The sequence below is a fragment of the Chiloscyllium punctatum genome, chromosome 27 (genome assembly GCF_047496795.1).
Source record: "Chiloscyllium punctatum isolate Juve2018m chromosome 27, sChiPun1.3, whole genome shotgun sequence".
NCBI lineage: Eukaryota > Metazoa > Chordata > Chondrichthyes > Orectolobiformes > Hemiscylliidae > Chiloscyllium > Chiloscyllium punctatum.
In genome coordinates, this window is record NC_092765.1 from 44,681,964 (window position 1) to 44,694,901 (window position 12,938).

The following is a 12,938-nucleotide window of genomic DNA, read 5'->3' on the forward strand; positions in this document are numbered from 1 at the left end:
ACCTCCCACCACTAAACCATCATCTCCCAGATCATCCATAACCTCATCACTTCAGGGGATCTCCCATCCATCGCCTCCAACCTCATAGTCCCACAACCCCGCACCGCCCGTTTCTACCTCCTGCCCAAAATCCACAAACCTGACTGCCCCGGCTGACCCATTGTCTCAGCCCGCGCCTGCCCCACCGAACTCATCTCTGCATACCTTGACACGGTCCTGTCCCCCTTAGCCCAAGAACTCTCCACCTACGTTGGGGACACCACCCACGCCCTCCTCCTGCTCCATGATTTTCGCTTCCCCAGCCCCCAACACCTTATCTTCACCATGGTCATCCAGTCCCTATACACCTCCATCCCCCATCACAAAGGCCTCCGCTTCTTCCTTTCCCGCCGACCCAACCAGTACCCTTCCACTGACGCCCTCCTTCGACTGACTGAACTGGTCCTCACCCTGAACAACTTCTCTTTCCAATCCTCCCACTTCCTCCAAACCAAAGGAGTAGCCATGGGCACCTGCATGGGCCCTAGCTATGCCTGCCTCTTCATTGGATATGTGGAACAGTCCATCCTCCGCAGCTACACAGGCCCCCCCCCAACCACCGTTTCCTCCGCTGTTCATCCACTTTACTAACACCTTCCACCCCAACCTCAAATTTACCTGGACCATCTCAGACTCCTCCCTCCCTTTCCTAGACCTCTCCATCTCTATCTCGGACGACCGACTCAACACGGACATATACTATAAACCGACTGACTCCCACAGCTACCTAGATTACACCTCTTCCCACCTGCCCCCTGTAAAAACGCCATCCCATATTCCCAATTCCTTCGCCTTCGCCGCATCTGCTCCCAGGAGAACCAATTCCAATACCGAAAAACCCAGATAGCCTCCTTCATCAAAGACCGCAATTTTCCCCCAGACGTGGCTGACGATGCTCTCCACCGCATCCCCTCCCCTTCCCGCTCCTCCGCCCTTGAACCCCGCCCCTCCAATCGTCACCAGGACAGAACCTCACTTGTCATCACCTACCACTCCACCAACCTCCAGATATATCGGAACATCCTTCGTCATTTCCGCCACCTCCAAACAGACCCCACCACCAAGGATATATTTCCCTCCCCACCCCTATCAGCGTTCTGGAAAGACCACTCCCTCTGTGACTCCCTTGTCAGGTCCACACCGCCCACCAACCCAACCTCCACTCACGGCACCTTCCCCTGCAACCGCAAAAAAATGCAAAACTTGCGCCCACACCTCCCCCCAAGGCCCCAAGGGATCCTTCAATATCCATCAGAAATTCACCTGCACCTACACACACATCATTTACTGCATCCGCTGCACCCGATGTGGCCTCCTCTATATTGGGGAGACAGGCCGCCTACTTGCGGAACGTTTCAGAGAACACCTCTGGGACACCCACACCAACCAACCCAACTGCCCCGTGGCTGAACACTTAACTGCCCCTCCCACTCCGCCAAGGACATGCAGGTCCTTGGCCTCCTCCATTGCCAGACTATGGCAACACGACACCTGGAGGAAGAGCGGCTCATCTTCCGCCTAGGAACCCTCCAACCACAAGGGATGAATGCAGATTTCTCCAGGTTCCTCATTTCCCCTCCCCCCACCTTTTCTCAGTCCCAACCCTCAGACTCAGCACCGCCTTCTTGACCTGCAATCTTCTTCCCGACCTCTCCACCCCCATCCCCTCTCCAGCCTATCAGCCTCACCTTAACCTTCTTCCACCTATCGCATTCCCAATGCTCCTCCCCCAAGTCCCTCCTCCCTACCTTTTACCTTAGCCTGTTTGGCACACCCTCCTCATTCCTGAAGAAGGGCTCATGCCCGAAACGTCGATTCTCCTGCTCCTTGGATGCTGCCTGACCTGCTGCGCTTTTCCAGCAACACATTTTATAGTCTGTGAGACAGCTCTCCCAATTTTGGCAATAGCCTCCAGGTATTAGTAAGGTGAACAGGGCTATTTTCGCTGTTGTCATTTCCTGTGCTTAGGTTGATGCCAGGTGGTCCATCTAGTTTCATTTCTTTCTTGAGACCTGTAGTGGTAGCGTGCTAGGCCATTTCAGAGGGCTGATGAGGGTCAACCGCACTGCTGTGGTTCTGGAGTCACATGTAGGCCAGGCCAGGTGACAGATATGAGTTAAAGCTCCCTCCAAACCACACACCATCCTGACTTAGAAATAAATTGCCACACTTCACTGTTGCTGGGTCAAAATCCTAGAATTGCCTTCCTAATAGTATTGGGGGTTACATACACTGCATGGATTGTAGTCATTCAAGAATCAGCACCTTCTCAAGGGCAATTAGGAAGGAGCAACAAATGCCAGTCTTGCTAGCAACACTGACATCCATGAAAGCATAAACAAGTATGTAAACCTACCAGCCTTTGGTTAGCGTGCAACCCATGTCGGCTGGGGGTAAACTGATGCCCATCCAGGAATCCTGCTCAGACAGTCATCTAATTTTCTGGGATTGATCTGAAATTTGGGCTTTGTAGGTATTATACATTTTTAGATTTCACCTTCAAGATTATCAAGCAAGCATGCTTCAATGGGAACAGTTATGGTACGATGCTGGGCTTGGCTAAGCGTCATTTGCTCTGTTTAAGTGTCAGAGGAAAGCTGAAGGTTCAAGCCACATCCTCAGTTTTCTCCTTTAAACCTAATTGGTAAAGCTGAATCTTTGTGTGGCATTGGAAAAGCACAGCCGGTCAGGCAGCATCCGAGGAGCAGGAGAGTCAATGTTTCAAGCATAAGCTCTTCATCAGGAACGTGTGTTGGGGGGGGGGGGCAAATGGGGGTGGTGTGGGGGTGGCCAAGGGATTGAGAGATAAATGGGACGGAGTGGGGCTGGTTGGAAGATAGATGGGAATGTAACAGGTGGATGAAGATAGGAGCTGATGGTGATAGGTTGGAGTGGAGGGTGGAGCAGATAGTGGGAGGGAAAATGGACAAGTCAGACAGTTCAAGAGGGCATTGCTGAGTTGGAGGGTTGGATCTGGGATAAGGTGGGGGGGGCGGGGCAGGGCATGAGGAAACTGGTGAAATTGACATAAAATCAGTGTGGTTGGTTGGTCTGAAGGAGGAAGATTAGGTGTTCTGCCGACAGTTGTCAGGTGGCTAGGATTTGGCAGTGGAGGCAGCCCAGGACTTGCATATTCTTGGCAGAGTGGGAGGGGAATTGAAGCAATCGGCCACAGGGTGGTGGGGTGGTTCAGTGCCACCATCACCCCCCACCATCATCCCCTCCCCCGTCACCCCCACCATCGTAATATCACCCCCACTTTCATCCCTCATCATAACCATCACCCCCTCTCCCACCTTCATCCCCCATCGCAACCATCACCCCCTCACCCGCCTTCATCCCCCATTGCAACCATCACCCCCTCTCCCACCTTCATCCCCCATTGCAACCATCACCCCCTCACCCGCCTTCATCCCCCATTGCAACCAACACCCCCTTCCCCCACCTTCATTCACTTATCGTAACCCCCACCTTCATCCACCCTAGCGGAACCTATCACCATCACCCTCTACCTTCATGTACTCACTCTCCTCCCCCCCACATTCCTGATGAAAAGTTTATGCTCAAACCGTCGACTCTCATGCTCCTCGGATGCTGCTTTTTCCAGCGCCACAAGTTTGGACTCTGATCCCAGCATCTGCAGTCCTCACTTTCCCAAAGTTGAATCTTTGTTTGACCTTCAATATTCTGGAGTGACCTCTGTTCAATCTGAGGTTGAAGAGTCCCTGGCCTCATCCATGAAAAAGATTATGCTTTTCTCCCCCATTTCATACAACAAAGTATTTGCAATTATATAATACAGTTCCAGGATTTGCCAAAACAAACGTAGCCAGTAAAATAATTTTCTAGTGTAACTGCTATTTTACTACTATATTAAACTATATTGTTTGCGGAAACACTAATCAATCTGTACAAAATAAGCTCTCACTACTAAGTAGCCTGATAATCAGTTTTAGTCGTGCTGATTGAGAGGCACCAGGAAAAAACTTTGTTCCTTAGCAGTCAATTGACCTTTTAAGTCAATTGTGTGTTCTGTCTCCCATTCTGGAAAAGCTTTATGCAACATACTCATGATATCATCACTATCATACATGTGACCTGATGGCGTAAAAGTCTCATTCTCCATTTTCCTTAAGATCACCTGAAGCACAATAATTTATTGAAAATATACTGCTCTTAACTGAATTGCTTGATAAGCCCGGGCACTGACGTGCCTGAGAATATAACATATTGCAACTCATGAATACCACATATATGTCTATTAGATTCTTCAGTATCACATGATTCACACTGAAAGCAAGGGATAGGAGTGATTAAAATCAAGAGGAGTCTGGATATAGGAGACAGGAAGAAATTGCTCCCTCCTACAAAAGGTTAGAAAAAAAGCAAGCACAAATTTCAAGCAATTTACAAATGCTGCAAATGTAGTGTGGGAGTAAGCAAGTGGTTTGGGTCTGAAATGCACTACATGGAAATGTGGGAGAGGGAGAATGAATTGAGATATTCAAGAGGGCATAAAATGATTATTTGAATAAAAACAATGTGCAAGGGTATGAGCCAAGGTAGGTGGACAACACCAAGTCATAAAGCTCATTGAGGATTGGGTGTGAGTGAACATGATCGCCCAAGTGATCTCCTTCTGCATTGTATCAATTCTGTAATTATCCAACTAATATCAAATAAATGTACAGCAAAGAAAATATTTTACTCAAAGGCACAAAACAGGAAGATGCCAAAAAAAGCAACCTCACATGTGTCTCTCTCTCTCTCACTCTTTCTCGCCATCCTGCAAGTTCAAAGTGCTGCCTTTCATTTGATCATTTGCACAATATGGGAAGTGGTCAGAATTAAATCAGCAGCTGTTGATGCCATTTGAAAAGATAAAATGCCTACAGACAACTTTATATCATTTCTATGATAAATCCAAAGGTCACTAAGCCCTATCTGAAAGCACCCAAATCAATAGATAACATTTATAAACTTCTAACTTTTATTGATGTGGAGTTGTCAGTGTTGGATTGGTGTGGGCAAAGATAAAAATCACAACACCAGTTTATAATCCCGGTGTATTTGGAATTTTGAAAAGCACTACCTGCCCTCCCATCTTTAACTTGCATGTGTACTCTTGCATAGGAGAGAGAGAGAGGTGGAGCAACTTTAAAAATCATTTTATTTAGTTCAAGTGTTAAATACAATCAATGTACTTTTTCTTAGGAACTTAGAGAAGCTTGTCTGTGTGCGCACCTAAATACTTAAACACTCGCTGATTGGCAAGTCTATGTGACAAAGAAAAATTGGCAGTTAAATGAGAATGGGAAAAGACAGGAACTATTCTAGTCTTCCTTCCCTGGTCTTAACAACTCATCCATTTTTTAATTTTAACTGTTATGATTGGACTCACACCCAACATTTAGCTCAGAGGTGAGAATGCTACCATTGAGCCACAGTTAACACTATGTTTGGCAGTGACAAGTTGAAATATGGAGATGAAGTGGACACTTCTCTCAGTTGGAAACAACTGAGAATGTACAGAATTAGACAAACGCGGTTATCATTGGCCGCTAGGGATGCTCAACGTAGGGGGCAGCATTGTTGGATTTTAACCAGCTAGAATCATACATTTTACCAGAGCAGAGCACTGGAAAGATATCTTTCCAGTGATAATCAGAGAGTATTAGTTTCATAAAATCAGGATGTAATCATCTCAAGAAATTCTCTCACCTGTACTTCCGTTTTCGAGAGTGAGACCGGGAGCGAGAACGCGAGCGGGACCTCGTAAAGGACCGGGAGCGAGAACGAGAACGGGATCTCGAATGAGATGACTGCGACCTGGACTTTGAACCCGTGGCTTTCGACATTTTCAACGTGGATGTGGTAAAGTGAGCTTGTCACTTTGTACCTGTCAAAAAGGAGATGCAGAAACTTATCAAGAGGACACCAGAGAAAGATAAAAGCATGCAAACAAATAGAGCCAGCTTTAACAAGAGCACCTGGATTGAATGGTATGTCATACAACTTGATATTTCTTTTAGTTTTACATTTTTTCCCTCTCCAATTTCATTCCCGTTTCACTGACAAAAGTTGGACCCTACAACTGCGGCACATATTAAACCTCAATATCGTAACAAAAAAATGAATTTATTGAGTTGGAATTTACAGAAAAGCTTATACAATTATGTTTCAAGAGAACATTGCAACCTTTGACTGCAGGGCAGTGTGGGAGAACAGCATTGGTATATGTGAGACCTTTGCGTTTTCTGCAATCACATGGGAAGTAAAAGGGTGAAGGGATTGATGCGCTTTTTGCTGGAGGAGAATTGAATCTGGAGTGATTAAAAGTGTGGAAAGAGCCTGAATGCCTCCTGTACCTCAGATGCTCATAATTCTATCCAAGGGTGACATCTAAACCACATTCCTGCTGATGCAAGGAACCAAGCTCACCACTGAGCATGCAATATTGTTAATAATATGCTTGATATTCACAATGATGGGACAATTTTCACCACTGCCCCAGTACCCTGTAACAAGGACTACAGGACTAAGCTAATGCTGCAAGTTGGCATGGACAGACCAAACTACCTGCTCAAAATATATTAAGTTGGCCTAGACCTTAACTTTCTCTTATTTTAAAGGCAAGTGTAAAGCTTGAGTTCCAGATGCAGTTTGATTGGTCAAACTATTCTACTTTAAGCAAAAAAAAACACTTTTTACACTACTGTCAAAATACAGACAAAATAAAAATAAAAGAATTGGCTTAACTGTAACTCCATCGAAATGCTTAACAAAATAATATGCATTAACTACTAATTAACTGTTCCAATATAGGAATATCCCATAAACACACCCTTGGCAAAGGCAAATTCAGTAAAACAGATGTCTCACATGCAATTCTAGCAGCAGGAAGAGAACCCCAGTTTTTAGTTGGAACAGAGGGGAACAAGAGCATCCACACCCAGCTTCATGATCCCAGCAACTGCTGAAAACTAAAACTAAAAAACTTAAGGCCTCACAAATGATTTACTTGTTTGGCTTTGAGCAACTCTGTTTCAACCGTACTTGATGAAAGAAAACAAGACAAAAATACACCTCTTAAAGATATAGCATTGACACAAAGCCTTACACTTATTGTCAGAATTAATTTTTTCCTGGGATACAGAACAACACAAAAACTACACCTTTATTTTAACTCTGACATGATGCATGGAAAGCCCCTGCTTTGATTAGAAGCACAACCCAGCGAACAGCCAATATGCTTTCACACTTTAAAAAAGGTCAATCTCTGAACTACAAAGTAAATTCCACTGTTGCTGCAAACAAAGGATTTCCAGGTTACATCTCCTCCCTTTAGCCAGGTAAGAGTTCCATTCTTATTCAGTTAACAGAGAATGGCACAGAAAACTCTCCCCAGCACTGATCCGACAGGGAGAGGGGAGATGGCCACATTTCTAGCAACAAAACATCAGGAAAGATCAAACTCAGATACAGGCCTATAGTTCAGTGAAACTCAATTCTGCATCCCTAAAGTGCCCTCATCCACTTCATCATTCAGATAATCATTAAGTCTGTAACCTCAAGAAATCATTTTCACATAAATGATCCCATTGGCCTACCTTACTTTAAACTTCTGAGAGTTATTTTCAGAGTTAGAGAATCTCAGAATTCTGCTTTTAAAGTGTCTTTAAGAAACTGGAATTCGCCACATTTCATGGAAGGACCCAAGGAATACTTGAGATTTCATTTAATTCCAAGTTTCCAATGTGTCTACAGGGGCACTGATCAGCATGGGATAATGCATTACACTCTGCAAACAAAGCAACACTACAAATGGATATTAGCTGTCTACCAAACAATTGAGCTACAAGTTTCAACTCCAGATACTGGAGCCATTGTAATGTTTACCATTTAAGAGAAATACCAGTAATTAAACTATAGCAGAAAAGAAGAAATGGAGAAGAGGAAAGAGGAAAAGGATGTATAGAAAGTAAGATGATAAAGAACATTAGTAGCAGGGAATGGAGTTGACCATATGGCCCTTAAGGCCATCACTCAATATCTTGACTGATCTTCAGCATCCTTTCTCACTATCCCTGTACTCTCAATTCCCTTGCTATTCAAAAATCTGCCAATCTCAGTCTTGAATATGTTTAAAGACAGAACAATGAGAACTCTCTGGGGTACAGAACTCTAAAAACTCACTAGCATTTGACTGAAGAAATCTGTCATTTCAATCATAAATGTCTGACTCCTATTCTGAGAATGTCATCTTTAGTTATAGACTCCCCAGCCAGAGGAAATATCCTCCTAGCCCCTTCCCTGACAGAATCCTTAAGAATAGCATATGTTTCAGTGGAATCGTAAGACAGACAGACCTGGGACACTCAATCACTTCTCTTTGGACAATCCTCAGATTAGGAACAAGTCAAGTGAAGAGCTTTGCTTTTGAGGCTCCCAATCATTGTGATAAAAAAACTCAATGACTCTGTAACGCAAGTATTTTTTTTCCTTTGAGAGTTCCCCTTGATTTAGTGAACTCTGGTTGCACTTCTAAGTAGCTATATCCTTTCTTAAGGAAAATGAAATCTTATACAGTGATTCAGATGTGACCTTACAAATGCCCGACATGATAAGTTCACGGTAACTTATCTCGATGGTAAGTTCACTTTTGCGCTCCAAACCCTTAAGTGTGGAAAAAAAGACTAACAGACTATTTGGTTTCTTAGCTGCTTTCTGTACCTACATGTTGACTTTGACATTCATGCACAAGTACATCCTAGTCCTTCTAAACATTAACATTTCCCAGCTCTCACTACATAAAACACAATCTGCTTTTCTATATTGTTTCTGCTAAGTGGACAGCTTCACACTTCTCAACATCTTTTGTCAATTGCCATGTTCTTGCCCACTCCCTTAATGCTCCCTTACCCCATCGAAGCTTCCTCAGAAGTTACATTTCTACCCAACTTTATATCATTAGCAAATTAAATGAGTGTGCATAGAGAAGAAAGAGAAATGGAGGCAAAGAAATAAAGAAACTGGGCAGATTTGATGCATTGCTGAAACTGATCGAAGTGCTAAGTATTTTGCCTTTTCTCCTGTTCCATATAATCATATTGCAGTGAAATAATTTTACTAGACCATTCCACAACAAATATATCAGCCAGAATGCACCATGTGAACCATGTATGGGGGTTGGGTAATAAATCATGCTAGAGATAGCTAGCACTTCACTGTTACACATCTCAAATTCTTTGCCCTTTAAAATTAAGCCTATGACCTTCTTCCTGGGCAGTTGGGTTTGTGCAGTAATGCTGGCAGAGAAAAAGTAGTAGTTCAGTAGCTCTTACATAGTACAGTGCGTACACAGATCTGCATACCGTAAGAAATAGGACCAGTAGGCCATAAAGTCCAGCAAGCCTGCTCCAACATTCTACGCTCGCCTTCAACTCAACTCTATTTCACTCCCTCCAACTCTCACACACCTTGATTCTTTCAGAGCCCAAAAATTAACCCCTTGTCCTGAGACTATGCCACTCTAGCTCGAATATGTCCAGTGTACCAGTCTCTCCGCATCTAACCTGCCAAACCCTCCCAGAATCTTTTATCATCAAAGGAGATCATCTCTCATTCTTTTAAACTCCAGTGAGTATAGATTAATTCCACTGAATCGCCCTGAAGATGAACAACCTCACTCAACTTAGCAAATCTTCACTGCATACATTCCAAAGTTTATTTTCCTATAGGTAGAGAGATGAGAACTGCATTGAACACCCCTTAGTTGTGGTCTCACCAAAGTTATGTAAATGGCAGCAAACCCTAATGTTGATCATCCAAAACACTTGCAAATAAGCCACAATACCATGGAGTCACACAGCAGAGAAACAGACCCTTCAGCCCAACTCATCCGTGCCGACCAAGTTTCCTAAACTGAACTAGTCCTATTTGCCTGCGTTAGGCCCATAATTTTCTAAACCCTTCCTATCCACGTACATGTCTAAATGTCTTTTAAAATGTTGCAATTGTACTTGCCTCAGTCACCTCCTCTGAAAGCTCATTGCATATAGCAGCACCCCATGTAAAAACGTTCTCTCTCAGGTCCCTTTTAAATCTTTCCCCTCTCACATTAAACCTATGCCCTCTTGTTTTAGACTTCTCTACCCTAGGGAAAAGACCTTGGTTATTCATGTTATCCATGCCCCTCATGATTTTATAAACTTCTATAAGGTTATCCCTCAGCCTTCTACACTCCATGGTTAAAAAGTCCCAGTATTTCCAGCCTCTTTATAACTCAAACCCTCCAGTCTCTGTAACATCCTTGTTAATTGTTTTTGCATCCTTTCCAGTTTAATAGCATTCTTCCTATTGCATGACAACCAGAATTGTAGGTAGTACGCCAAATGTGGCCTACAAATGCCTTGCATAGTCATAACATCACACCCCAACTCCTGTACTCGATGCTCTGACTGTTGAAGGGAAGCATGCTAAATGTCTTCTTTACCTTGCCTTGTCTACATGAGAACACCATTTTCAAAGAACTGCGTACCTGCACTTCTAGGTCCCAGTGTTCGACAACACTCCCTAGGGCCTACCAGGCTCATTCTTGATGAAGGGCTTTTGCCGAAATGTTGATTTTCCTGCTCCTCTGATGCTGCCTAGCCTGCTGTGCTTTTCCAGCACCCTCAGTCCTCATTTTCACCTACTATGTAAGTTCTGTCCTAGTTTGTCTTATCAAAATGCAACATCTTGCTTTTATCTAAATTAAACTCCATCTGTCATCTCTCTGGCAAGGTTCACGTGTATAGCTTCCAGAGTAATAGGAGGTCCTGAAGGATAATTTTATGGCTAGCATAGGGTTGTGCTTACACTGTGAAACTGGAGCTTCAATGGGAATGCGGTGTTTGCTGTTCCAGTGAATAGGCCTTCTCCATCCAACACAATGGAAAACTAGATTGTCCATTTATTTCACCTTCTTTCCTTTAATAACATATCTCCATGACTGAGACAGAAACACTCCAGGGAGAACATATTTGAGGCACCTTCCACTTGAAACAAACTTCAACTTCATTGCTCCACTGCTCTGATTTCTTTTACATCTCAGTGATGATTGTTGATGAAATGAGATGACAGGTTGTCAGAGATGGCTTACTGGGCAGGTCAAGTTGTTGTTGTTTAGAAAAGTACACAGTTAAAATTAGATGATAAATCTGTCTCCACCATTAAACTTATGACTATCCAGTTGTGCTGTTGGTTCAGCTGTCTTTTGCAAAGTAGCATCTTGGCCACTCTTTCCAGCCCACTCTCCAACTACATCAATACAAGCTTAATGGAAAAGGTTATTCCACAACAGAAGAAGTGAAATGTCAACCCCAAAAAGTTTTTTTTTGTTAGAAAAAATGCACCACATCTCAGTGTAGTAAAAGGGTTATGCTTTTAAAAGCCTGTTTTGCTTGCGGACAAAACTTTACTGTGAAGGCTCCCTGAGTTAATGTGGCGAATGTATGGTCCGGAGGACCATGAGCAGGGATCTGTTTACATTAGCTGCTTACGGGCTAAGAACAAATTTGCCATGGCGACAAGTCCCAGCAGTGTGATCCATCACAACAGGATCTAAATGTCAGGCAGATGCAGGAATTATCTGTACATTTGTTGATCATTAATTTAAAAAAAAGTCAGTACTGCCAAACTCAGGAATGGCAACATAATATACTAGACAAACCAGGAAAGTCAAGAGGGGGCAGAACTGCACATCAGAACTTTATAATTTTATCTAAAATAAGGAACTGACATTTATATAGGGCCCACCATATCCTAAATGTAACAAGTGCTCCCTGAATTCCAAGAACTCAAAATCTAGGATTCTGGAAGACCACTGCACATCCCACTGGATAAAATCCTGGCCTCGCATGTTTTCTCATGAATTTTCACACCCCATGTACTGCTGTTTTGGCACATTACATACTTTGATAATTTAACTGCAATATTACAGGTTATTTGTAGCCTTAAGTCCTGCCAAGTAGAGTCTGTGTTTGATTAGCTGGACTGAGGCACATAGTTCCCGTGAATATTCTCTGTTCCTGACCAAAACAAATTGCTCTGTCGGCAGGTTGGCCCATGTTTACCCCAGAAAATCAGATTTTAACTGTAACACAATAACATTCCTTTTCCTACAGCCAACAGTCAAACAGCCACCGTGCAAGTGTGTGCATCTCTCTCTTGCTCCACGTGCAAAGGAAGCCAACAAGCAGGAACTATGGCAAGTTGCACAAGGAAGGTGCGCAATAAAACCGCAGACAGTAACTACAGAAGCAATAAGGGAAAGAAGATGAAATGTGAGGGTAAGCTAGCTAGCAATATAAAAGATTGTAAGACATTAGAAAGGAATTTTTAGATCTGTAAAAGAAAGAAACAGACAAGAGCACATGTTGGACTGCTGGAAAATGAGGCTGGAAAAGTAGCAATAGGGAACATAAGAAATGGCAAAGGAAGTGAATAGGTACTTTGCACCAGTTTTTACAGGATGCAGGACCAGCAGCATACCAGAGCTTCATGATTCAGGAAGCAGAGGTGAATGTAGCAGCCATCACTAAGGAAAGTGTGCTGAGGAAGGTGAAAGGTCTGAAGGTGAGCCAATCACCCGGACCAGACGGACTACACCCCACAGTTCTGAAGGAGGTAGTTGCGAAGTTTGTAGAGGTATTGGTGGTGATCATTCAGGAATCATGAGTCAAGGGAGGGTGCCAAAGGACTGGAAAATGGCTAATATAACACCCCTGTTTAAAAAGAGGGAGGGAGAGAGAAGATAGGAAACTATAGGCCTGTTAGCCTGACCACAGTTGTTGTTAAGATTTTAAAGTCCACTAGTAAGGATACAATTGCGGAGTACTTGGAAGTGCATGGTAAAT

General features: G+C 43.6%; 1 protein-coding gene across 8 annotated transcripts in view; it reads right to left on the reverse strand.

Moving 5' to 3' along the window:
* Positions 1-12,938, reverse strand: part of thrap3a (thyroid hormone receptor associated protein 3a) — a 112,475-nt gene that overhangs the window by 32,151 nt on the left and 67,386 nt on the right. For all 8 annotated transcript variants that reach the window (XM_072548586.1, XM_072548585.1, XM_072548588.1 and 5 more), the window contains one exon: positions 5,761-5,938. In XM_072548586.1, the coding sequence (XP_072404687.1) occupies positions 5,761-5,897 (137 nt within the window). In that variant the 5' untranslated portion in view covers positions 5,898-5,938. The remainder of the gene's footprint in view (positions 1-5,760; positions 5,939-12,938) is intronic.